This window comes from Nerophis lumbriciformis, linkage group LG04, assembly GCF_033978685.3.
Source record: "Nerophis lumbriciformis linkage group LG04, RoL_Nlum_v2.1, whole genome shotgun sequence".
In the NCBI taxonomy this organism is placed as follows: domain Eukaryota; kingdom Metazoa; phylum Chordata; class Actinopteri; order Syngnathiformes; family Syngnathidae; genus Nerophis; species Nerophis lumbriciformis.
In genome coordinates, this window is record NC_084551.2 from 41,014,460 (window position 1) to 41,040,688 (window position 26,229).

General features: G+C 38.9%; 1 protein-coding gene across 3 annotated transcripts in view; it reads right to left on the reverse strand.

Moving 5' to 3' along the window:
* Nucleotides 1–200: 200 nt before the first annotated feature.
* The window catches only part of ptpn3 (protein tyrosine phosphatase non-receptor type 3), a 92,239-nt gene continuing 66,210 nt past the window's right edge, over nucleotides 201–26,229 (reverse strand). For all 3 annotated transcript variants that reach the window (XM_061955151.1, XM_061955144.1, XM_061955157.1), the window contains 3 exons: nucleotides 9,164–9,309; nucleotides 8,940–9,075; nucleotides 201–766 (listed from right to left, as the gene is read on the reverse strand). In XM_061955151.1, the coding sequence (XP_061811135.1) occupies nucleotides 692–766; nucleotides 8,940–9,075; nucleotides 9,164–9,309 (357 nt within the window). In that variant the 3' untranslated portion in view covers nucleotides 201–691. The remainder of the gene's footprint in view (nucleotides 767–8,939; nucleotides 9,076–9,163; nucleotides 9,310–26,229) is intronic.

The following is a 26,229-nucleotide window of genomic DNA, read 5'->3' on the forward strand; positions in this document are numbered from 1 at the left end:
CAAATTTGAATGACAATAAAAAGGAAGTCTAAGTCTAAGTCTATAACATTTTTATGGCAGCAAAAGCAGTCAACCTTGTGTGTCGACATCGACTTAAGCAGGTACTTTTTAGTCCTACAAAGAACATGGTGGACTGAGACTTGATGTCAGTATAATGATTAGTATAGAAGAGGGTTCCTTCTAATGTAACATTAATACAAGAGTAGAGGAAGTTGTACAAATTAGTGTTGATTTTATTATGAGAATAATTTAAATGAAAAGTGGCTGCTGCACCACAGTATCCCACACAGTATCTTCTGTAGTTCTACCAAAACACACATTTAACCTACATATTATATTAGAACAATCCCCTCTTCTGTCTGTTGCGTTACACACTTTTAACATGTTCATTTCTGAGCTTAGAAGCTTCCATCTTGTTTTTTTGTCATCTCCTGTACTGTACAAGCTAGTTACAGAATCTAATAAGGCAGACCAGTGTAAAGATTCAAAATGTCCTATTTGATCTTGGCTACATAGCTCACATCCAGCTGTGCTTTGGACGCTACATCATTCTCATCCAGACTGTGCCAGGGGCCCCGCAGGCACGACAGAGGTTAATCTCTTGTGGTGCTTGTCAGCCCCCTCAGTGGGAGTCGCTTGAGTGGAAGTTATGAGGCTCAATTTCCTCCGGCGCTGTTTTCGGATTTTGGGTCTACGAGGTCGTAGATGCCCCTCGCTTTTCTTTGTAGACTCGCAGGATGGCCTCACAAACAAACTGGTACTGGCACTGGAACAGAGCAAAAGGAGACATTAAGACACAGGAGACTCAGAGCAACATGTTTAAACACTCTCCATTGTTGTTGTCAAAAACTTCTAATGCGTTTTGCTTGAATGAGCTGCCAGCTAGTTTCTCTTTAGTGCAGTGACTCTCAAACTGTGGTACGTGTACCACTTGTCAGAGACAGTATGGGCAACTCAGTTTCATGGTTGGCCTCAAAATGGCGCCCTGACCAATCAGAGAGAGTATGGCCAGAAGATCTCCTAAATTATTGTTCAAAAGCCCCTCACGTGACTACAGGGCGTCATTTTGAGGCCAACTTTGAAACGGAGTTGGCCATACACTGCACCACTAGTGACAACACAATTATCAGTTCAAACCGATTCTCGCAATGTATTATTTGGAATAATATTTATAATGACATTTTTTCAAAACAGGTTAAAGGTTAGAAAAGGTCCTTTTAAATGCATGAAGATGGCCTAAAAACCTCTTTTTAAGAATAGATTATATTTCTTTTTTTATTTTGTATTTTTTTGTAATTTTTTTAAACCGATTTTTGAAAATTATGAATAATAAGAATCGCGATTCGCATGTAAATCGACTTTTTTGTGTATCCCTAGTAGGGTTGTACGGTATACCCGATATTAGTATAGTACCGAGATACTAATAAATCATATTCGGTACTATACCGCCTCTAAAAAGTACCGGTCCCCTAGCCCCCCACCCTCCCGTCGTCGTCACGTCATGACATTGCTGGTTTACGAGCAGACGAGCATGTTCGGCAGCGCACAATCACGAAGTACTTACAAGCAGACACGGTGTGTAGACAGAAAAGGGAGAACGGACACATTTTGGTCTAAAAACTAACGATAAAGGTGAAACTATAACACTGACACGTCCTCAGGAAGACGTGCTTTAAGACATGGCTAGCTAGCTAGCAGCTAAAGTCCTACTGCAGTCGACAGTGTTTTAGCTACTTCTAAATCACTAATCCTTGCCTCCATGGCAAAAAGTATGCTTCTTACAAGTATCATCCCTGCAGGACGAGGAGTAGCTAAACCTGCTTCACTACACCGAACATCCACTGTAATAATACCAAGTACAAGAGCGTATCTAGTGGATACTACTATGATCACTTCAAACATTTTTAGCATTACAAAATCTTATTTCATTTTTTTTAAAGTTTATATTATGTTTATAAACTCAGGAAGTACGTCCCTGGATACATGAGGTCTTTGAATAGGACTAATGTATGATCCTGTAACTACTTGGTATCGGATTGATACCCAAATTTGTGGTATCATCCAAAACTAATGTAAAGTATCAAACAACAGAAGAATAAGTGATTATTACATTTTAACAGAAGTGTAGATAGAATGTGTTAAAACAGAAAGTAACTAGATATTAACAGTAAATGAACAAGTAGATTATAAATTATTTTTCTACCGCTTGTTCTTAATAATTTTGACAAAATAATAGAATGGAAAATGACACAATATGTTACTGCATATGTCAGCAGCTAAATTAGGAGCTTTTGTTTGCTTACTTACTACTAAAAGACAAGTTGTCTTGTATGTTCACTATTTTATTTAAGGACAAACTTGCAATAAGAAACAGATGTTTAATGCACCGTAAGATTTTTTGTTAAAATAAAGCCAATATTGCTATTTTTTTGGGTCCCCATTATATATAAAAAAGTATCGAAAAGTACGGAAAAGTATTGAAATACATTTTGGTACTGGTACCAAAACACTAATCCCTACTGTATACAAGCCCACCACTTCACAACAACAAAACAGGCTTCACTATACATAATAAAAAAAAATTCTACATTTAAAATAACATGTAATGGTGGTGCTTTGGTCCACATTTTGCAAATATTATGTTAACCATACCATCTTAAAGCTGCTTTCTGACTGTCTCTTCAGGATGCGACGGTTTGTGGGCGGTCCTATTTATGTACCGAAGCCCTCCACCACGTTAACTCTCCTTTGACTGCGTCTTCTCCCTGTCAGCCATGTTGTAGATTTTAGCGCTTTTACATGGCGTCTACTGACAGATATAAGTTAGAACTATACTTAACTTTGTATTACAAATGGCAACAGTGTACATGTACGAGCCAGAAGTGTTTTATAAATATCTCTGCCATGCCTACGTGGTTTGAATTGAACATTTTTGGGAGTTACGGGGATCCCAAACACACAAATACAGGTGCCAACAGGTAAGAAAACGTGCATAATAATAGGTCCTCTTTAAAATAAAGAGCTCGGCTAACTGTCGGTCAGTCAGCTCCAAATGTGAGAGTTACAAGTTTGATCTTTTAGTTTTTCTTCACTGGATATACTAACCTAGCATCATGATGCTGTCAAAATGTGAGTGTATTATTAGCACTGTATTTCAATGCTTATCTCTTTAATGTTATGTTGTTTTACGTGATATATGGCCTGTATTACATTGACCAAGTGTAATGTTATAGTGGTATATGTTAAAAAAATTAAAAAAAAGTTAAAAGCGTGCACAATGTTGCTGAGACAGGCATGGACAAACACAGCTCATTAGCAATAAAGATACATACACACAAAACGGCAAGTTGACAGTAGGGCTTATTAAAAGTATTTTTAAACGGTCTAAATTTCAGCACCAATGCTAGATGCTTTTGGACATTACACTTCCAATACACTATATGAGATGTCTCTAAAACAGTTGAAATATACCATAATATGGGACATTTAAGCAGTGGAAAATTCAGACAAATCCAACACGACCAGAAGCCAGTCAATTATTAAAACATATTAAAAATTATTTGTGTTCATATATTCATTCCTCATTATTGCTTAAAATGAACAAACACACACAGTGCTAGACATATCCTGGTTGGATCATAAACCAATTGATTCAGTGACGGCAATAAAAAAGAAACTTGTCTCCTTATTAAAATAATTAGAATGCTTATCTAGAGATAATTTAATACTTGAATTGATGACTCGGCTAATTCAAAGTCTTTATCCGCCTCATCCTGGGAGTCTTTTTCACTGTGGGTGTTTTCCACAACAATAGTGATGGAAAGTGTTTTTAGAAGCATTCATTTGCATAATATATATCAGCAAGGAGAAGCTCAAGGGAGCGGATCACCTTTCAAAAATAAGGGTGATAATGGTTGCAGCAGCACATTAAAAGCTGCTTTCTGGCAGGCATAGAAACTCTCATCTAAAGCCTCCCTTGCCTTGACAACCGTTTTGAATGTTTCAAATGAGCAGTTGAATAAAGTTTTCATGACGGCAACTGGTAAGAATTGCCATTTTGACAGCGGAACCTCAATTTATGATCCCCTCTATTTGCAAACTTTTCGGTTCACAAACATTTAGATCGCGCCAAATATGCCTCTGTGTGTGAACCATGTCTCTGTGTACCAACGCTTCATTCCTTCATTTTGTATGCCGCTGGAAGCCTTAGGGCCTTGCCATTTTAATGACATCACTTCCTGTGCAGTAGAGTACACATGGCGCGTGGCTATTTCGGCGAGGCGCAGCCCCCTACGTACAAGTTTTCCAGCGTCAATAAATCGCCATATGCATGCTTCAGGCGCATTCACGCTTTTCGTCACTTTTAGCGGCTACGCGCGTTTGTACCATAACGGAATGAAAAGAAGGAGTGAATTATCTTGTGTGTATATCCCGTGTCTTTGATTCTCTGTGCGGCGACGCTGGGCCGTTAGCCTCACACAGTGCAACTAGTTAGCAGCTAACTTAGAAAAAATGGTCACCAAACCAAATGCCACCACACCAATGTGGGAATATTTCAGTTGAAACCTTTGGAACAAGATGAGACTATCAACACAGAGAAGACAGTTTGCCGAATGTGCACTACTAAAACAAACCTGCACCCCCACTTGAAACACGACAACCACTCGACAGTCCACACACATTTCACACTCACTTTGTGTTTGGTGAACAAGCCAGGTCAGTGTAAACAAAACAGTGCAAAATGGTGCACGCTCACAAAATGTGGTTAAATACATCTCCAAATACATGCTGCTATTTAATACTGTTACAAAACTAGCAAAAAGTGCTGTCATGTCATGTCGGTGTTCCTCACTCGGAATGAGCCAAACTTAATTTTGTTTTGCATATGACCTTAATACATCTGTTTAAACTGTAGTGTTGATATTGTTACTTTGCACTTTTGTTTAAAAAGGTCATAACTTGATTGTCAGTTAATGTACAACTCTACCTACATGTTCAATATTGAAGTGCAACTTTGTTTGTAAATATTTTATTTAGCGGATGTATTTACGTTATGGTTGTGTATATTTGACTCCCTGCCCCCATCAAGATTTTTTATTGCTTTTGGTTGTCATTTTTAATCAAGTTCAATATTTTGCTAACGACAAAGTTTATTTTCCATCCATCCATTTTCTACCGATTTTGACGGCACATAAAATCCAAACCGTAGCAGTAATTAAAACTCTTTGGTCAACTTATAATGAGAAGGGTTCAATCTCTCTCCTGTCTTAGTTTGAAGCCGACATGACAAACGCGCTCAGAGGAGATAATGTTTGAAAAAAGGTGACCGGTTTTTACAAAACGTTTGTTTTGAAGGGGAAATTGCAAACTTCCTGTTGATTTTTGCTGTGGGTTGTCAATTTATGAAATGTTGGTCTAAGTGAGACCTACATAGAGGTTTTCATGTCTCTAAGACATTCCTACTGGAAGTTACAGACAGTTTTGTCTGAGTTTTCTTCCTAGGAGCAGTTGTGTCTGTGTTTTCTTCCTAGGGGGCGCTAGAGCGCAATTTTGAGTTTTGGGGTTGGGTTTTTTATTAGATCACAATTTTTGCCAGTCCTGATGTGTGTATCCAGTTTGGTGAGATTTGAAGCATGTTAAGGGGGTCAAATTACAGCTCAAGGAGGCAAAAGTGACTGTTTTTAGTAAACTTTTGTTTTGAAGGGGGAATTGTCAAACTTCCTGTTGATTTCTGCTGAAGGACGTCAATGTATGAAATCTAGGTCTAAGTCAAACCTACATAGAGGTTTTTGTTTCATGTCTACGACATTCCTACCGGAAGTTACAAGCAGTTTTGTCTGTTTTTTCCTAGGGGGCGCTAGAGCGCAATTTTGAGTTTTGGGGTTTGGTTTTTTGATTAGATGGCAATTTTCGCCAGTCGTGATGTGTGTGTCAAATATGGTGAGTTTTGAAGCATGTTAAAGGGGTCAAATTACAGCTCAACGAGGCGGCGGAATAATAATAATAATAAAACGCACGAAATACAATAGGGTCCTCTGTCCCAAAGGGACACTGCGGTCCCTAAATACAGGAGGTATACAAGTTTATTGCATTTCAAAGGATATACATGCATTATTATTATTATGTATTATCATTACATCAATGGTTGATTTGGTCTCATAAAAATAATGGCAATAATATAGTTTATCGACAATAATTTGCAGGTCAATATATCGTTGAGAAAAATTTGCTATTTACCCAGGCCAACCCCTATGTCATATTCTGTTTACGCGGTCCATTACTCAGGAGCCACTTCTCAGTGCTTCAGCGTGCGTTTCTTTTCTCGCCATTCACCAAGTTTTGCTTACTCAATGTGGGTTTAAAAAGCCAAAAACCAGCCTAGAAAGAAGAAGGGAATCGCTGTGGACTAGAGAGGAAAGAGGAAACCCCCGTAAAAGAAGACAGAGCATAAACAAACCGCACCTCTTCCCCGTCCTCTCCTCTCTCTGCCTTGTGTCTTAGGTAAAAATTATTATTTTAAACTTTTAAAAAAATGTTATTGTAGCAAAATGTGTGTATGCGTGTTGACAGTTGACCTTGCCTTTGTTGTGTGGTTTTGATAATGAAGAGATCGTCGATTCATTACCCCTTTGTTTGAGATATACAGGTAAAAGCCAGTAAATTAGAATATTTTGAAAAACTTGATTTATTTCAGTAATTGCATTCAAAAGGTGTAACTTGTACATTATATTTATTCATTGCACACAGACTGATGCATTCAAATGTTTATTTCATTTAATTTTGATGATTTGAAGTGGCAACAAATGAAAATCCAAAATTCCGTGTGTCACAAAATTAGAATATTACTTAAGGCTAATACAAAAAAGGGATTTTTAGAAATGTTGGCCAACTGAAAAGTATGAAAATGAAAAATATGAGTATGTACAATACTCAATACTTGGTTGGAGCTCCTTTTGCCTCAATTACTGCGTTAATGCGGCGTGGCATGGAGTCGATGAGTTTCTGGCACTGCTCAGGTGTTATGAGAGCCCAGGTTGCTCTGATAGTGGCCTTCAACTCTTCTGCGTTTTTGGGTCTGGCATTCTGCATCTTCCTTTTCACAATACCCCACAGATTTTCTATGGGGCTAAGGTCAGGGGAGTTGGCGGGCCAATTTAGAACAGAAATACCATGGTCCGTAAACCAGGCACGGGTAGATTTTGCGCTGTGTGCAGGCGCCAAGTCCTGTTGGAACTTGAAATCTCCATCTCCATAGAGCAGGTCAGCAGCAGGAAGCATGAAGTGCTCTAAAACTTGCTGGTAGACGGCTGCGTTGACCCTGGATCTCAGGAAACAGAGTGGACCGACACCAGCAGATGACATGGCACCCCAAACCATCACTGATGGTGGAAACTTTACACTAGACTTCAGGCAACGTGGTTCCTGTGCCTCTCCTGTCTTCCTCCAGACTCTGGGACCTCGATTTCCAAAGGAAATGCAAAATTTGCATGGTTGGGTGATGGTTTGGGGTGCCATGTCATCTGCTGGTGTCGGTCCACTCTGTTTCCTGAGATCCAGGGTCAACGCAGCCGTCTACCAGCAAGTTTTAGAGCACTTCATGCTTCCTGCTGCTGACCTGCTCTATGGAGATGGAGATTTCAAGTTCCAACAGGACTTGGCGCCTGCACACAGCGCAAAATCTACCCGTGCCTGGTTTACGGACCATGGTATTTCTGTTCTAAATTGGCCCGCCAACTCCCCTGACCTTAGCCCCATAGAAAATCTGTGGGGTATTGTGAAAAGGAAGATGCAGAATGCCAGACCCAAAAACGCAGAAGAGTTGAAGGCCACTATCAGAGCAACCTGGGCTCTCATAACACCTGAGCAGTGCCAGAAACTCATCGACTCCATGCCACGCCGCATTAACGCAGTAATTGAGGCAAAAGGAGCTCCAACCAAGTATTGAGTATTGTACATGCTCATATTTTTCATTTTCATACTTTTCAGTTGGCCAACATTTCTAAAAATCCCTTTTTTGTATTAGCCTTAAGTAATATTCTAATTTTGTGACACACGGAATTTTGGATTTTCATTTGTTGCCACTTCAAATCATCAAAATTAAATGAAATAAACATTTGAATGCATCAGTCTGTGTGCAATGAATAAATATAATGTACAAGTTACACCTTTTGAATGCAATTACTGAAATAAATCAAGTTTTTCAAAATATTCTAATTTACTGGCTTTTACCTGTATGTATGTATATATATATATATATATATATATATATATATATATATATATATATATATATATATATATATATATATACACACACGCACACACATGCTTATACATATACATATATACATTCATATACATAAATAATATATATATGTACACATATGTACATACAGTATATGTACATACAGTATATATATATATATATATATATATATATATATATATATATATATATATATATATATATATATATATATATACACCGTATTTTTCGGACTATAAGTCGCAGTTTTTTTCATGGTTTGGCCAGGCTCCAGTGTGACTTATATTTGTTTTTTTCCTTCTTTATTATGCATTTTCGGCAGGTGCGACTTATACTCCGAAAAATACGGTATATATATATATATATATATATATACACACGATTATATATATATATACGACCGATATCAATATTGTATCAAGACACTCCTACTAAAAACCTTTCAGACACTTGTCTCTTGGTCCTCTCGGTTTACCAAAGAATGTGTAAGTGACAGGAAGAAAAGCTCTGACTAGTCTTCATGTATAAAGCTCTAAACCATGAACACTGTATGAAACAACTCGTCTTTTTCGGACTTAAATTGGGTCAATACAGTAATTTATGTCCATTACGTCCAATGGAAGAATATATAATATACATCAATATATATAATATACCAGTAATACAAACGTACCGTGGTCTGAATCATCATGGCTCGCTGATCTCTCAGTGTTTTAACAATTTCCAGCGGGAACACCGGCTGCCCCCGATCCAGCAGCGTCAGAGCCGTCTCCATGGTGATCAGAACACCTGTCCGTCCAATCCCGGCGCTGGAAAAGCAGAGCAAATGTCCACATAAGTGAACAGAACTGGGTTCACAGCGGCAGGCCGGTGTGTTTCAATTAGTACAAGTGTCACCTGCAGTGCACCACGAGAGGCTCTTCGGCTCGTCTCCTATCCCTGGCCGAGTTGACGAACAGCAGGAAGTCGGTAGGGTCGTCGGGTACACCGTGGTCGGGCCATGCCACGTACTGCAGGTGTGTGACTGCACGATCCTCACCCCGCTGAACGGCCACACGAAAAAATAATATAATTGGAGTATGTTTAATGATCCTACAACCTCTGATACATAATTAAACAGGAAGGGGATCTCTGTAGAGCAGATGTTGTATTCATCAACTCCATTAGTGCTTTCAATGTGTACCACTATTTGGCTATGTACTTTTTTTGTTAGTTTTGTACCAGTATAACAAATTGATGTAAAAAAAATAATGTTTAATTAAATTGATTGGTCTGCTTTGTCCTTCTCAGATAGTATAAACATGTGATGTACATCAATGCCACTTTTTGAACACATTGGAAATAGACAAAATCTTATTGATGTTATGTTATTATATTACAAATGTTTGTACTTAAGCTTAAACTAATTAATGTTTGATAATGATCTAATCATTTGTGTTACACGAGTTAAAAGCTGCAAAAGAATTCCTTCAGGTCTCTTGTCAAAAACATAGTGTCATCTAATGGATTAAGGTGTCAAACTCAAGGAAGTTTAGAAATAATTGATCAACAACATCAACAAATCATGCGATCATCACTCCAGCGATTAATCACAAAAAATATAGCATTAATCACATAGTTTATTTTGACTGCACATGCTCCTTTAAGGGAGTGCAGGTTGTTACACTATATTGCCAAAAGTATTTGGCCACCCATCCAAATGATCAGAATCAGGTGAACCTCCAAGGTTTCCCATTGTATCCCATTGGGTTGAGTTTTTTCTTGCCCTGATGTGGGATCTGAGCCGAGGCTGTCGTTGTGGCTTGTGCAGCCCTTTGAGACACTTGTGATTTAGGGCTATACAAATAAACTTTGATTGATTGATTGAACTGTCATAGGATGCCACATGTGCAACAAATCCAGTCGTGAAATTTCTTTGCTCCTAAATATTCCAAAGTCAACTGTCGGCTTTATTATAAGAAAATGGAAGAGAGGGGTCAGCAGATGCTGAAGCGCATAGTGCAAAGAGGTCGCCGACTTGCTACAGAGCTCCAAACTTCAAGTGACCTTCCAATTAGCCCACGTATAGTACGCAGAGAACTTCATGGAATGGGTTTCCATGGCCGAGCAGCTGCATCTAAGCCATACATCACCAAGTCTAATGCAAAGCGTCGGATGCAGTGGTGTAAAGCACGTCGCCACTGGACTCTAGAGCAGTGGAGACGCGTTCTCTGGAGTGATGACTCACGCTTTTACATCTGACAATCTAATGGACGAGTCTAGGTTTGGAGGTTGCCAGGAGAACGGTACATTTTGGACTGCATTGTGCAGAGTGTGAAATTTGGTGGAGGAGGAATTATGGTGTGGGGTTGTTTTTCAGGAGTTGGGCGTGGCAGCTTAATTCCAGTGAAAGGAACTTTGAATGCTCCAGGATACCAAAACATTTTGGACAATTCCATGCTCCCAACCTTGTGGGAACAGTTTGGAGTGGGCCCCTTCCTCTTCCAACATGACTGTGCACCAGTGCACACAGCAAGGTCCATAAAGACAAGGATGACAGAGTCTGGTGTGGATGAACATGACTGGCCTGCACAGAGTCCTGACCTGAACCCGATAGAACACCTTTGGGATGAATTCGATTGGAAACTGAGAGCCAGGCCTTCTCGACCAACATCAGTGTGTGACCTCACCAATGCGCTTTTGGAAGAATGGTTGAAAATTCCTATAAACACACTCCGCAACTTTGTGGACAGCCTTCCCAGAAGAGTTGAAGCTGTAATAGCTGCAAAAGATGGACCGACATCATATTAAACCTTATGGGTTAGGAATAAAATGGCACTTCAAGTTCATATGTGAGTCAAGGCAGGTGGCCAAATACTTTTGGCAATATAGTGTATATATGGTCAGTGATAAATCATCAGTTAATGTGAATTATGCGGGTATAATCTGTTATTAATCATGATTAATTCAAATTGAAAAGTGTGATTAATGGGATTATAAAAAGGAACCATTTGACAGCACTAAAAAATTACATACAATTGTATATCAGCTTTAATATTACCTAATAACAAATATTATCTCACATACATTCAAAACTTTTATTTTCATTGAAAAATATAATCAAATATAAAAATCAAATGCATCGGCAATTGTGAAGTAATATCATGAGGCAAAACCTTATACATTTATATTCATAAATCATTCACTGTAATAAATGGGCAGCCATAACTGAGATGTGTCCCCTAATAAAAACGAGCTTAACATACACCCCTGGATTAAATGATAAGTAAGAGTTGTGAAGTGAAGTGAATTATATTTATATAGCACTTTTCTCTAGTGACTCAAAGCGTTTTACATTGTGAAACCCAATATCTAAGTTACATGTTTAAACCAGTGTGGGTGGCACTGGGAGAAGGGTGGGTAAAGTGTCTTGCCCAAAGGCACAACAGCAGTGACTAGGTTGGCAGAAGCGGGGATCGAACCCGGAACCCTCGAGTTGCTGGCACGGCCACTCTACCCACCGAGCTATACCGCCCCGAGTTCTGTTGTATTGATTGAAGTAAATGATGAAAAATGCTGGTTGCAACCAATGGGGGTGCTGTTTATTCATTCATGTTATACACCTACAACATGATATCTTAACTTTTATGACAAGTTGAGCTGTACCCACGTAGACCTCCACTTCTAAAAAAAAAAAAATACAAAAAGGCGGACGTGCGGCTGGGCAGGCGTCGAAGCTGCTTGGGCCAGCTCAGCTTGAGCGGGCGTGGCTGCTTGGGCAAGCTGGGCTGAAGCGGGCGTCGGAGCTGCAGCGAGCTTGGCCTCCATTTTCAGCTCAATCAGCACGTTCCTACACCACTCGTCCATCCATTCAGCGGTGTAATCCTCCGAAGAGTCCTTAGAAGCTTGAAGAGTGGATGGCGCCCCTGCTGGTGTAGAGGTAGGCGGCGCCCTTGCATGAGGAAGAGCTGGTGATTGAGCGAGCTGTGGATCCCCAGCTGCACAGTTACCAGCACTAGCCCCCCCACTCCCAGGAAGCGAATACCAGATGCGGTCAGTCATTACACGGATGGGTGTTTGACCCCTTTGACTTGGTAGAAGCAGAGACCAAGAGTGGGTGGACTTTAGGTAGCCGGGCTGCTGAAACAGGAAGTGCATGAGCTTGAGTCTTAGGGGGTGGAGCTTGCCTATTAGGGGGTGGAGCTTGCCTATGGGGAGGCATGGAATGGCTAGTTGCATTAGCCTTATAAAAATGTCCCAATTGTCAGCAGCCTATGACTTAATGTCCTCAAGTGAAGGCTGCCTTGCAGACAAGGCTGAGGAAAAAGTGACTGAATAACTCGTGAGGTCATTAAAGCGCACCTGCGGCGTGACGTCATCGCGCTGTGACGGGTCAGCATCCTGGCTAACAGCCCACAACATGGAAAGCTTGCGATTATGATGAGTGGGGTTACCAAACTGCGGCGGCGAGGGGGGAGAGGCTATCTGTACTATGCTTTGTTCCGTGGATGGAATCTGTGGAGTCTGGCTGGCGAGTCGAAGCCGCTGAGGAGGGCTTCTGCCTCCATCATCCCGCACAGCATTGCAATGTGTTGTGGTCCCCAGGACAAACTGTATCAATCGGGATCAGCGTATCATCGGGACCCCACATCAACGTCTCGTTCTCCTCTGGAGAATGACTAAGGCTTTCCGCCTCCATCGCTTGAAACACTAGCCAAGTCCATACCTCAATTTCCTACATGGTGAAGTCCTGGGCGTTGCTTTCTGTGGGGAAACTTTGTGCTGTTACGTCTTGAACGCATGGTTGCGGTGGTCGTGTCCCCAAGATGCAGAAAGGACGGCAGGAAAGCAGCGTGCAGGTAAGATGCATATTTATTCTCAATAAGCGAGGAAAAAAAACACAAAAAGGCCGACGTGCCGTTGGCACGAAAAACTGCGGCAAAGCCTAACACAGGAACAAGCAAAGACTATTATTGGCAAGTAGGAGAAACCAAAACGCAAACTGTCGCATGAAGCGAGCGAGACTGCCAGGCAGAGTGCGGCACGAGGCAGGAATAAATAGCTCTCTGATTAGTGATCGGGAGCAGGTGAGCGTCCCAACCACTAATCAGAGGCAGGTGACGAAACTCTGCACCCATGGCAACTAAGAAAACAAACGAGGGTGCTGAAACATAAATAAACAACTAAGGAAATACCAAACTAAACCTAACATGACCTGGCAACAGATCATGACAGGACCTCAGTTTGTTTACGCCTCAATTTTTGGGATGGGAAGATGGGAACACTCTTAAATTATAAAAAAGAGCTCCTAGGAGAGTATCAAGGTTGTGTTTGTGTGGATACTGCCTACTATTTTTGCCGTTATCGCAAACAAGACTCTCTTTTATCTGTTTCATTCATTACTTACATGTAATTTCTACATTTGAAACTTTAATTTTTCTCTATAGAATGTGTTTTGCGTTCATATTTTTAGGTGCCTGGAACAGATTATTTGGATTTACATTATTTCTTATGAGAATAATTGATTAGGTTTTTTTTACGATACGTTTTTTGTTTAACCTTACGCAATAGATTACCAAACAACCCAAGTACCACTGTATCCTTACACACAGACAGTGCTCGGCCTCTGTTACGGCTCTGATACAGCTTTCAAAAAGAGAATACTTCCTTGTCTGTACAGTTGAAATAGTGACAGGGAGACAATGCGGGAAAATGGCAGAATTTACAGGCAGTGTGAAAGGCACTAAAAGAGGCTGATACTTTGTCATGATTCAGAGACAGTCAGCCAGACAAGACCTGACAAAATAATGTTTGCGTGACAAAACAAAGAGCAAGAGGGTGCTTTGGAAAAACCAGAGCGACGGCCCATGTGACACTGAGGTGACATCAGGAAGTGCCGGATGATGATACCGTGATGGGATGAAAGCAGAAAAACAGGTTGACTGGAGAGGAACATAGAAAAGCTGAGTTGAATGTTTTTAACGGGCGTGTGGCCTGTGACTTCATGCAGAGATTAACCAGCACCGCCAGGGGAACAGATGGGCTCACACACACAGGAGTATTTGTGCATGCATGTGCGCGCATCCATACTTCATGCCTCGCTGAGCATTGTGGTGATACACTGAGGTGCTCATTTAACATGGAAAGTCTGATCAGATTACATGACCAAGTCCGCACCATGTAAACACACCTGTGTTCTGTCCTCTACATCAATAAGCTTGCTGTGTACACATGCATCACAGCAGCAGCCAGCACCACACGGAAGTGACCGTGCGTTGGCTGCTTGTAAGGTCCCGTGGCGAGCTCTGCCATGGGACATATGTCACCAACTAGGTAGCAAACTTTGACCGCCCTGTCAACTGTCATCGTTTGCTCACATGGCTATGAAATGTGGAATTAGAGGGTCAGTGGATCTGAAAGATTGGTGTAAAAAGAAGCGCAGTCGAGTGAATACCCCTCCGCATTTCCGAGCATCAATGGAAAATGCACTGTGGCCTTCAGGTGTTTCATTTAGTATGAGTCACTGCCTGTATATGTCACTAAAGGATTATGTAAAGATTAGACAGCCATTGTTATTCAATGATATTTAACATACTACTATAGGGGGACCAAGAATCAGCAGGAAATACACTCTTGTTCTGCGTGTGCAATACATCTGGGTGTTGCACCCAAAAGTTCAGCTCAAGTTTAATCTGAAATTCACCCCATCCTGTAACCATGGCAACGTAATAAAAATCCCAACTGTTTAAGACGTAGACAAATGCATGCAGCAAGCACTGCTGACTGGAAACTGCAAAGGCACATAAAGCACTTGAAGGTGACTAACAATAAGAATGGATTTGCAGTTGATCGACTGATGAGGCGAAATTGGGCAAAAAGTTATTTATTTTACTTACTTACCCTATACTGGCTCTTTACCACAATGTTTAATAAACTCGCTACCAAAGAGGTCCAAAAATGTGAGGAATCTATTTTCCTATACACACAACATGTACAAAAGTATTGATGCATTCAACCAACAAGAAATTAAAATGGAGGTAATTTAAGGATTTTTGTGAACGATTCTGTTTTGGGCCTTGCTTTGCACTAGAGAACAGAACAGTCTTCTTTAAACTAACATTTGGGATACAGCCTAACACATAATTGATTCATGAAGAGTCCCTTATGTGAAAAACACATTTTTAATAGTTTAAAAGAAGGGATGTCCAATAATGGCTTTTTGCCGATATCCCATATTCCGATATTGTCCAACTCTTTAATTACCGATACCGATATCAACCGATATATACAGTCGTGGAATTAACACATTATTATGCCTAATTTGGACAACCAGGTATGGTGAAGATAAGGTACTTTAAAAATAAAATAAAAAGAGAAATAAATTAAAAACATTTTTTTGAATAAAAAAGAAAGTAAAACAATATAAAAACAGTTACATAGAAGCTAGTAATTAATGAAAATTAGTAAAATTAACTGTTAAAGGTTAGTACTATTAGTGGACCAGCAGCACGCACAATCATGTGTGCTTACGGACTGTATCCCTTGCAGACTGTATTGATATACTGTATATTGATGTATATAATGTAGGAACCAGAATATTAATAACAGAAAGAAACAACCCTTTTGTGTGAATGAGTGTGAATGAGTGTAAATGAGGGAGGGAGGTTTTTTGGGTTGGTGCACTAATTGTAAGTGTATCTTGTGTTTTTTATGTTGATTTAATAAAAACAAAACAAAACAAAAAAAAACGATACCGATAATAAAAAAACGATACCGATTATTTCCGATATTACATTTTAACGCATTTATCGGCCGATAATATCGGACATCTCTATTTAAAAGTGTCAGAGACAGGCATAGACAATGGGGCCGGGTGGATAGATGCAAAATTTTGACAGAACTGTTAGAAATAACAATATCAGATCAATATTAGGAATAGGTACCAAAACTGTATTATAATGACACAAGTGCTGACGTAAACGGTAGTGAATAGACTGAAAAAGAGGAGAGATCGGTGCCTAACTTTGTTGCTTTAATTGGTAGTAAATATTAATATGTTGGCAGTCACATGAGGAAAAAATAAGTACAGTATTCTTTAACTTTGTCACTCTCCATGCCAAAATAACACCTCCTTATCACACAATCCTTGTATATTGGGTTGACTGGCAATCATGTAACGGTAATCTAACATCACCACACTTGTATAAAAATGTTCTATTTCTGCTCTAAGTGTGCGGAACGTATGCACTTCAAAGAGCTGCTTGCAACTTTTATGAGGCTGCCTAGAGGGTTCTAACTTTCCAAATTGTTGTAAACATTACATCATGCCCTCTTCTGACTTGAAAGGGAACTGTACCTTTTTTGGAATTTGGAATCATTCAGAGACAAGAACACACATGTTTTTATTTTTTTTAAGGATTCTAAAGATAAAAAAAAAAGCGCTTGCAAGATGCGGTTACCAATGTTGCCTTCAAAGCCCTCTAAAACAACTTTGAAAACCTCTATCAACTTTTTATACACACGCTGTAAGTATACATAATATATTATGAGACACTTTAATAATAATATGCAGTATGTACAATATTAACCGTATTTTGGTAATTTTAAGCATTACTGAAACTTGTTTCCTGGGTGCAGTTATTTCAGTGCCAAAAGCAAAGTGCTTCCTACTTCCGTCAACAAATGCGTGCTAGTACTTCCGGCAACAAATCATGGCAGACTTTGTAAAAGGCGACTGAGATGATGATTTGATGGTGTAAATTTGGAGTTTAGAACCAAGCTACGTCGACAGAAATGGAGTGCTTCTGCTGCACTGAGTGGAAAACAATGTTATTACCAATGGAAAGGCTTTTGATATCTGGTGAGGAGTATATTTCTCAAAGAAACTGCATCACAAAAAAAGACAAATGGTTTGCACTAATAAACCCTGCAGTGGTAGAAACGTTTTTCCTTTTACCCAAAATCAACTGGCTTGACCAAACGGACAACTGTCCATCGAGTAAGTCACTATAATATTGATCATGATACATGCAGCACATCATGCTTGTTAGTAAAGCTACATACACTGTTCAGCTTGCTGTGTACAAACAGAACATGAAATACTGTAATATGATTATTCATGTTTTTCAGTCAGTACAGATTGGTGTCCTGTCGCAATATGTTGTGCATTACGAATTCAAAAGCGATTCAGCTGCTGGCGGAGAAACATGCCGTCGCAAGATGATGTGTTACTACACTAGATAAACACTTCCTCAGTATTAGCACTTACAATAACAATGTCAACCAAGCATTAAATTGATTATTCTTAGGCCACAAATCATCAAACTTGCACTTACCCATCTTATGCAAGTAATTCGGCTTTGCTGTGGGCTTTCGCTAAGTTTTCTCTGCTACTGTGCTATCTTGTAACATGAGGAAAAAATAAGTACAGTATTCTTTAACTTTGTCACTCTCCATGCCAAAATAACACCTCCTTATCACACAATCCTTGTATATTGGGTTGACTGGCAATCATGTAACGGTAATCTAACATCACCACACTTGTATAAAAATGTTCTATTTCTGCTCTAAGTGTGCGGAACGTATGCACTTCAAAGAGCTGCTTGCAACTTTTATGAGGCTGCCTAGAGGGTTCTAACTTTCCAAATTGTTGTAAACATTACATCATGCCCTCTTCTGACTTGAAAGGGAACTGTACCTTTTTTGGAATTTGGAATCATTCAGAGACAAGAACACACATGTTTTTATTTTTTTTAAGGATTCTAAAGATAAAAAAAAAGCGCTTGCAAGATGCGGTTACCAATGTTGCCTTCAAAGCCCTCTAAAACAACTTTGAAAACCTCTATCAACTTTTTATACACACGCTGTAAGTATACATAATATATTATGAGACACTTTAATAATAATATGCAGTATGTACAATATTAACCGTATTTTGGTAATTTTAAGCATTACTGAAACTTGTTTCCTGGGTGCAGTTATTTCAGTGCCAAAAGCAAAGTGCTTCCTACTTCCGTCAACAAATGCGTGCTAGTACTTCCGGCAACAAATCATGGCAGACTTTGTAAAAGGCGACTGAGATGATGATTTGATGGTGTAAATTTGGAGTTTAGAACCAAGCTACGTCGACAGAAATGGAGTGCTTCTGCTGCACTGAGTGGAAAACAATGTTATTACCAATGGAAAGGCTTTTGATATCTGGTGAGGAGTATATTTCTCAAAGAAACTGCATCACAAAAAAAGACAAATGGTTTGCACTAATAAACCCTGCAGTGGTAGAAACGTTTTTCCTTTTACCCAAAATCAACTGGCTTGACCAAACGGACAACTGTCCATCGAGTAAGTCACTATAATATTGATCATGATACATGCAGCACATCATGCTTGTTAGTAAAGCTACATACACTGTTCAGCTTGCTGTGTACAAACAGAACATGAAATACTGTAATATGATTATTCATGTTTTTCAGTCAGTACAGATTGGTGTCCTGTCGCAATATGTTGTGCATTACGAATTCAAAAGCGATTCAGCTGCTGGCGGAGAAACATGCCGTCGCAAGATGATGTGTTACTACACTAGATAAACACTTCCTCAGTATTAGCACTTACAATAACAATGTCAACCAAGCATTAAATTGATTATTCTTAGGCCACAAATCATCAAACTTGCACTTACCCATCTTATGCAAGTAATTCGGCTTTGCTGTGGGCTTTCGCTAAGTTTTCTCTGCTACTGTGCTATCTTGTAACACCACTGCACGTGCACAGCACACTAAGTGGTGCAATTAATTCATTCTGACTGGGCAGCACAGGTAACCTACTTTGATTCCGTTTCTGACATTATAGCATCCTCAAAAATCAAAATATTTAAAAGCAAGACTGAAGTTTATACATGTTTTACAAACCCCGTTTCCATATGAGTTGGGAAATTGTTACATATAAATATAAATATAAACGGAATACAATGATTTGCAAATCATTTTCAACCCATATTCAGTTGAATATGCTACAAAGACAACATATTTGATGTTCAAACTGATAAACATTTTTTTTTTGCAAATAATCATTAACTTTAGAATTTGATGCCAGCAACACGTGACAAAGAAGTTGGGAAAGGTGGCAATAAATACTGATAAAGTTGAAGAATGCTCATCAAACACTTATTTGGAACATCCCACAGGTGTACAGGCAAATTGGGAAGAGGTGGGTGCCATGATTGGGTATAAAAACAGCTTCCGAAAAAATGCTCAGTCTTTCACAAGAAAGGATGGGGCGAGGTACACCCCTTTGTCCACAACTGCGTGAGCAAATAGTCAAACAGTTTAAGAACAACGTTTCTCAAAGTGCAATTGCAAGAAATTTAGGGATTTCAACATCTACGGTCCATAATATCAGCAAAAGGTTCAGAGAATCTGGAGAAATCACTCCACGTAAGCGGCATTGCCGGAAACCAAAAATTGAATGACCGTGACCTTCGATCCCTCAGACGGCACTGTATCAAAAACCAACATCAATCTCTAAAGGATATCACCACATGGGCTCAGGAACACTTCAGAAAACCACTGTCACTAAATACAGTTTGTCGCTACATCTGTAAGTGCAAGTTAAAGCTCTACTATGCAAAGCGAAAGCCATTTATCAACAACATTCAGAAACGCCGCCGGCTTCTCTGGGCCCGAGATCATCTAAGATGGACTCATGCAAAGTGGAAAAGTGTTCTGTGGTCTGACGAGTCCACATATCAAATTGTTTTTGGAAATATTCGACATCGTGTCATCTGGACCAAAGGGGAAGCGAACCAACCAGACAGCATCTGTGATGGTATGGGGGTGCATTTGTGCCCAAGGCATGGGTAACTTACACATATGTGAAGGCACCATTAATGCTGAAAGGTACATACAGGTTTTGGAACAACATATGCTGCCATCTAAGCGCCGTCTTTTTCATGGACGCCCCTGCTTATTTCAGCAAGACAATGCCAAGCCACATTCAGCATGTGTTACAACAGCGTGGCTTTGTAAAAAAAGAGTGCGGGTACTTTCCTGGCCCGTCTGCAGTCCACACCTGTCTCCCATTGAAAATGTGTGGCGCATTATGAAGCGTAAAATACGACAGCGGAGACCCCGGACTGTTGAACGACTGAAGCTCTACATAAAACAAGAATGGGAAAGAATTCCACTTTCAAAGCTTCAACAATTAGTTTCCTCAGTTCCCAATCGTTTATTGAGTGTTGTTAAAAGAAAAGGTGAGGTAACACAGTGGTGAACATGCCCTTTCCCAACTACTTTGGGACGTATGGCAGCCATGAAATTCTAAATTAAATATTTGCAAAAAAATAAAAATAAAGTTTATGAGTTTGAACATCAAATATCTTGTCTTTGTAGTGCATTCAATTGAATATGGGTTGAAAAGGATTTGCAAATCATTGTATTCCGTTTATATTTACATATAACACAATTTCCCAACTCAGATGGAAACTGGGTTTGTAAATAAAAAAAACGTAAATAGATTTTTAGGACTTTTCTAAATCATATTTAAGACATTTTATGAGATTTTAGGACAATTTTAGACATTTTAAGGCCTTCAATTCAAATAGTTGTTTTAAAGACTTTTTAACATCCCGTGGATACTCTGTGCAAGAGGGTTCACTCTTTGCATCAGTCTCAGCACTGAGGTTCATTTGGTCTATAGTAGAGATGTCCGATAATATCGGACTGCCGATATTATCGGCTGATAAATGCTTTAAAATGTAATGTCGGAAATTATCGGTATCGGTTTCAAAAAGTAAAATGTATGACTTTTTAAAACGCCGCTGTACGGAGTGGTACACGGACGTAGGGAGAAGAGATAAATAAACCAATAAACCTTAAAGGCACTGCCTTTGCGTGCCGGCCCAATCACATAATATCTGGCTTTTCACACACACAAGTGAATGTATGCATGCTTGGTCAACAGCCATACAGGTCACACTGAGGGTGGCCGTATAAACAACTATAACACTGTTACAAATATGCGCCACACTGTGAACCCACACCAAACAAGAATGACAAACACATTTCGGGAGAACATCCGCACCGTAACACAACATAAACACAACAGAACAAATACCCAGAACCCACTCTTCCGGGACGTTACAATATACACCCCCCGCTAACCACCCCCCCCCCCAACCCCGCCCACCTCAACCTCCTCATGCTCTCTCAGGGAGAGCATGTCCCAAATTCCAAGCTGCTGTTTTGAGGCATGTTAAAAAAAATAATGCACTTTGTGACTTCAATAATAAATATGGCAGTGCCATGTTGGCATTTTTTTCCATAACTTGAGTTGATTTATTTTGGAAAACCTTGTTACATTGTTTAATGCATCCAGCGGGGCATCACAACACAATTAGGCTTAATAATATGTTAATTCCACGACTGTATATATCGGTATCGGTTGATATCGGAATCGGTAATTAAGAGTTGGACAATATCGGGATATCGGCAAAAAAGCCATTATCAGACATCTCTAGTCTATAGTGGAATGAAACAAACAGAGTGAACCCGCTTGTCAGTCATCCACTGTCTTTGTTCACACACAAGGTCGCTAGCATACACGCTGAGGAGTTCACCCTCGTAAACACAAGGTACCGTCGTAGTAATTATCCGGATCACCACCAAAATCAGTTCAATTGTTCCTAATGCCGTTTCTGGCATTTCCTAAAAGTTACCAGCCCAAAACTTTTTGAGTTATGTTGCTAACTAAAAAAACACAATCAGAGAGACAAACAAACCCCGGCGACTCCCCTTGTGGAGGTAATCATGACCAAGGTGTGCGTGTACTTGTAGTAGACTTGGTGAGGCAGCACAAGCATAGAATTTTACAATATGTACCACACTTGAATACTGAAGCAGAAGCTATTATAATGCCAGCCAAGGGGATTATAATACAAACCTTGTTTCCATATGAGTTGGGAAATTGTGTTAGATGTAAATATAAACGGAATACAATGATTTGCAAATCATTTTCAACCCATATTCAGTTGAATATGCTACAAAGACAACATATTTGATGTTCAAATTGATAAACATTTTTTTTGTGCAAATAATCATTAACTTTAGAATTTGATGCCAGCAACATGTGACAAAGAAGTTGGGAAAGGTGGCAATAAATAATGATAAAGTTGAGGAATGCTCATCAAACACTTATTTGAAACATCCCACAGGTGAACAGGCAAATTGGGAACAGGTGGGTGCCATGATTGGGTATAAAAGTAGATTCCATGAAATACTCAGTCATTCACAAACAAGGATGGGGCGAGGGTCACCACTTTGTCAACAAATGCGTACGCAAATTGTTGAACAGTTTCAGATAAACCTTTCTCAACCAGCTATTGCAAGGAATTTAGGGATATCACCATCTACGGTCCGTAATATCATCAAAGGGTTCAGAGAATCTGGAGAAATCACTGCACGTAAGCAGCTAAGCCCGTGACCTTTGATCCCTCAGGCTGTACTGCATCAACAAGCGACATCAGTGTGTAAAGGATATCACCACATGGGCTCAGAAACACTTCAGAAACCCAATGTCAGTAACTACAGTTGGTCGCTACATCTGTAAGTGCAAGTTAAAACTCTCCTATGCAAGGCGAAAACCGTTTATCAACAACACCCAGAAACGCCGTCGGCTTCACTGGGCCTGAGCTCATCTAAGATGGACTGATACAAAGTGGAAAAGTGTTCTGTGGTCTGACGAGTCCACATTTCAAATTGTTTTTGGAAACTGTGGACGTCGTGTGCTCCGGACCAAAGAGGAAAAGAACCATCCAGATTGTTATAGGCGCAAAGTTGAAAAGCCAGCATCTGTGAAGGTATGGGGGTGTATTAGTGCCCAAGACATGGGTAACTTACACATCTGTGAAGGCGCCATTAATGCTGAAAGGTACCTACAGGTTTTGGAGCAACATATGTTGCCATCCAAGCAACGTTACCATGGACGCTCTGCTTATTTCAGCAAGAAAATGCCAAGCCACGTGTTACATCAACGTGGCTTCATAGTAAAAGAGTGCGGGTACTAGACTGGCCTGCCTGTAGTCCAGACCTGTCTCCCATTGAAAATGTGTGGCGCATTATGAAGCCTAAAATACCACAACAGAGACCCCCGGACTGTTAAACAACTTAAGCTGTACATCAAGCAAGAATGGGAAAGAATTCCACCTGAAAAGCTTAAAAAATGTGTCTCCTCAGTTCCCAAACGTTTACTCAGTGTTGTCTAAAGGAAAGGCCATGTAACACAGTGGTGAACATGCCCTACTTTGGTACGTGTTGCAGCCATGAAATTCTAAGTTAATTATTATTTGCAAAAAAAAAATAAAGTTTATGAGTTTGAACATCAAATATCTTGTCTTGTAGTGCATTCAATTGAATATGGGTTGAAAAGGATTTGCAAATCATTGTATTCCGTTTATATTTACATCTAACACAATTTCCCAACTCATATGGAAACGGGGTTTGTAGATAATAGGATCATTTTAAAGCACGGACATTCATCCATTAAATAATGGAGAAGCTGCTGATGGATTGTAGAAGCAGCTCAAAAGATACCGTAGAAGTCCACTCTCCAACATAAATGCTGTACATCAGTGGTCCCCAACCACTGGTCCGGGGACCGGTACCAGTCTGTGACGCATTTGCTAACGGGCCGCACAGAAACATTATTAATTCATAAACTACCGCATTTTCTCCGACCTGACTTTTGCCTGTGCCACTAAACACACCAATAAGTTTGTTAATAGATGTATATTACAACTCATTTGTTATAGTACATGGGACAGTGCACATTAATGGACATATAAAATGTTAATGTGCCAGAGTGCAACCGAAGGCTAATTTTTCATGCTAATTTTTTTGCTGTTTTTATCTGCCACACGTATAAAGCCGGTCCCTAAAAATAATGCATACATTAAACCGGTCCCTGATGGAAAAAAGGTTGGGGAATCCTGCTGTACATTATTGTTAAATTACTTTATAAAACTAATGTTCTTGTTTGTAATACATCCTATTGTATTGGTTTTGATACAATGTTTCTTATCTAGAAATGTGTTTTTATTAATGCAAAGCATGTTAAAATTGTGGGGGGACTTGGGGGCGCAGCAAAGTATAATTGAAGTTAAATTAATTTCAATGGGAAACATTGATCACAGACCCAATTAAACTTGTATTCCAAGGCACCACTGTATTTGTATATTGTTTACAAACTCTTAGACATGGGAATTCTTTGGGGGCAAGAAGCCAAAGAATTTAAGTGAGAGCCAATAGTAGTTTATGGTTTTGTTTACTTGCTTTACATATTTGATTGTATCTTATGTAATATAATAGGGATATGGATGAAAATAATAGTCTTACATTGTTGTATTTATATGTTTTTGCAATGTTCATTCAACATGATTTAGTAAGGTTTGTTATTGAAAAAAAGCTTTTGGCCTGCCTGATATCTTTCAAAGGAGAACTGCACTTTTTTTTGGAATTTTGCCTATTGTTCACCATCATTATGAGAGACAAGAAGACAAAATGTTTTTTGTTTTTTTCATATTCTAAAATAAAAATCTGATTTTTCTTGGTGGCTAGCAATGCAGCTAATGGGAGCAATGCATTCTATCTCTAAATCACTTTAAAAATGCATTCAAAAACTGTCAACAATACTTAATTTACATTCCGTAACCTGTCTAATAACTAAGCTGTAGCAACATTTGTTATTGTAAGAGCAAACACAGGGGAACTCTTTTTGTAGCGTACGAGATAAGATGATCAATCATATTACAGTATCTGTAAAGAATTAGCCCAAATTTCATGTTTTGTGTGTACACAGCTAGGTCGACAGCGTATGCACTGTAGTGTCCAGTGATGTGCTGCATGTATCATGATCAATAGTATAGTATTGTTTAGTCCAGCTGGCCGGGGATGTTTCCAGTTGAATTGGGTAAGCAATCTGTTAATTCGGCATAGCTTGGCTCAAAATTCCAGGTTTGCAGCGTGACCATGTCGCACTCTCTTGGCTTCCCTCTGCTCCAACGTTTCAACTTCTTCTTTATGCTCGCTTCTGTAAGCAGCAGTTCACCCTTAGTATATTTTGTTTCAAAAAGATAAGATTGTAAATCCTCATTTGTCCAAACATAGTCGTCTTGTTTGTTTATTACCGAGAAAACACACTCGCGTTTGATTCCGGGAGTAGGAATAAATTTGTTGCAAGAAGTCAGAAGTGTGCTGCTATGGAAACGAAAATAAATGCGCCGAAGAATTTGTTCCGGCTGTGCATAAAATGACCAAAATACAGTAAATATTGTACATATTACATATTGGTATGATTGTGTCAGTTACTACATTATATACATATACACATAAATATATATACACATAAATATATATATATATATATATATATATATATACATATATATATATATATATATATATATATATATATATATATATATATATATATATATATATATATTTATGTGTATATATATATATATATATATATATATATATATATATATATATATATATATATACACACATAAATAAATAAATGTATATATATATATGTGTACATATACACATATATATATATATATATATATATATATATATATATATATATATATATATATATATATATATATATATATACATTTATTTATTTATGTGTGTATATATATATATATATATATATATATATATATATATATATATATATATATATATATATATATATATATATATATATATCTTCAAAAAGATAAGATTGTAAATCCTCATTTGTCCAAACATAGTCGTCTTGTTTGTTTATTACCGAGAAAACACACTCGCGTTTGATTCCGGGAGTAGGAATAAATTTGTTGCAAGAAGTCAGAAGTGTGCTGCTATGGAAACGAAAATAAATGCGCCGAAGAATTTGTTCCGGCTGTGCATAAAATGACCAAAATACAGTAAATATTGTACATA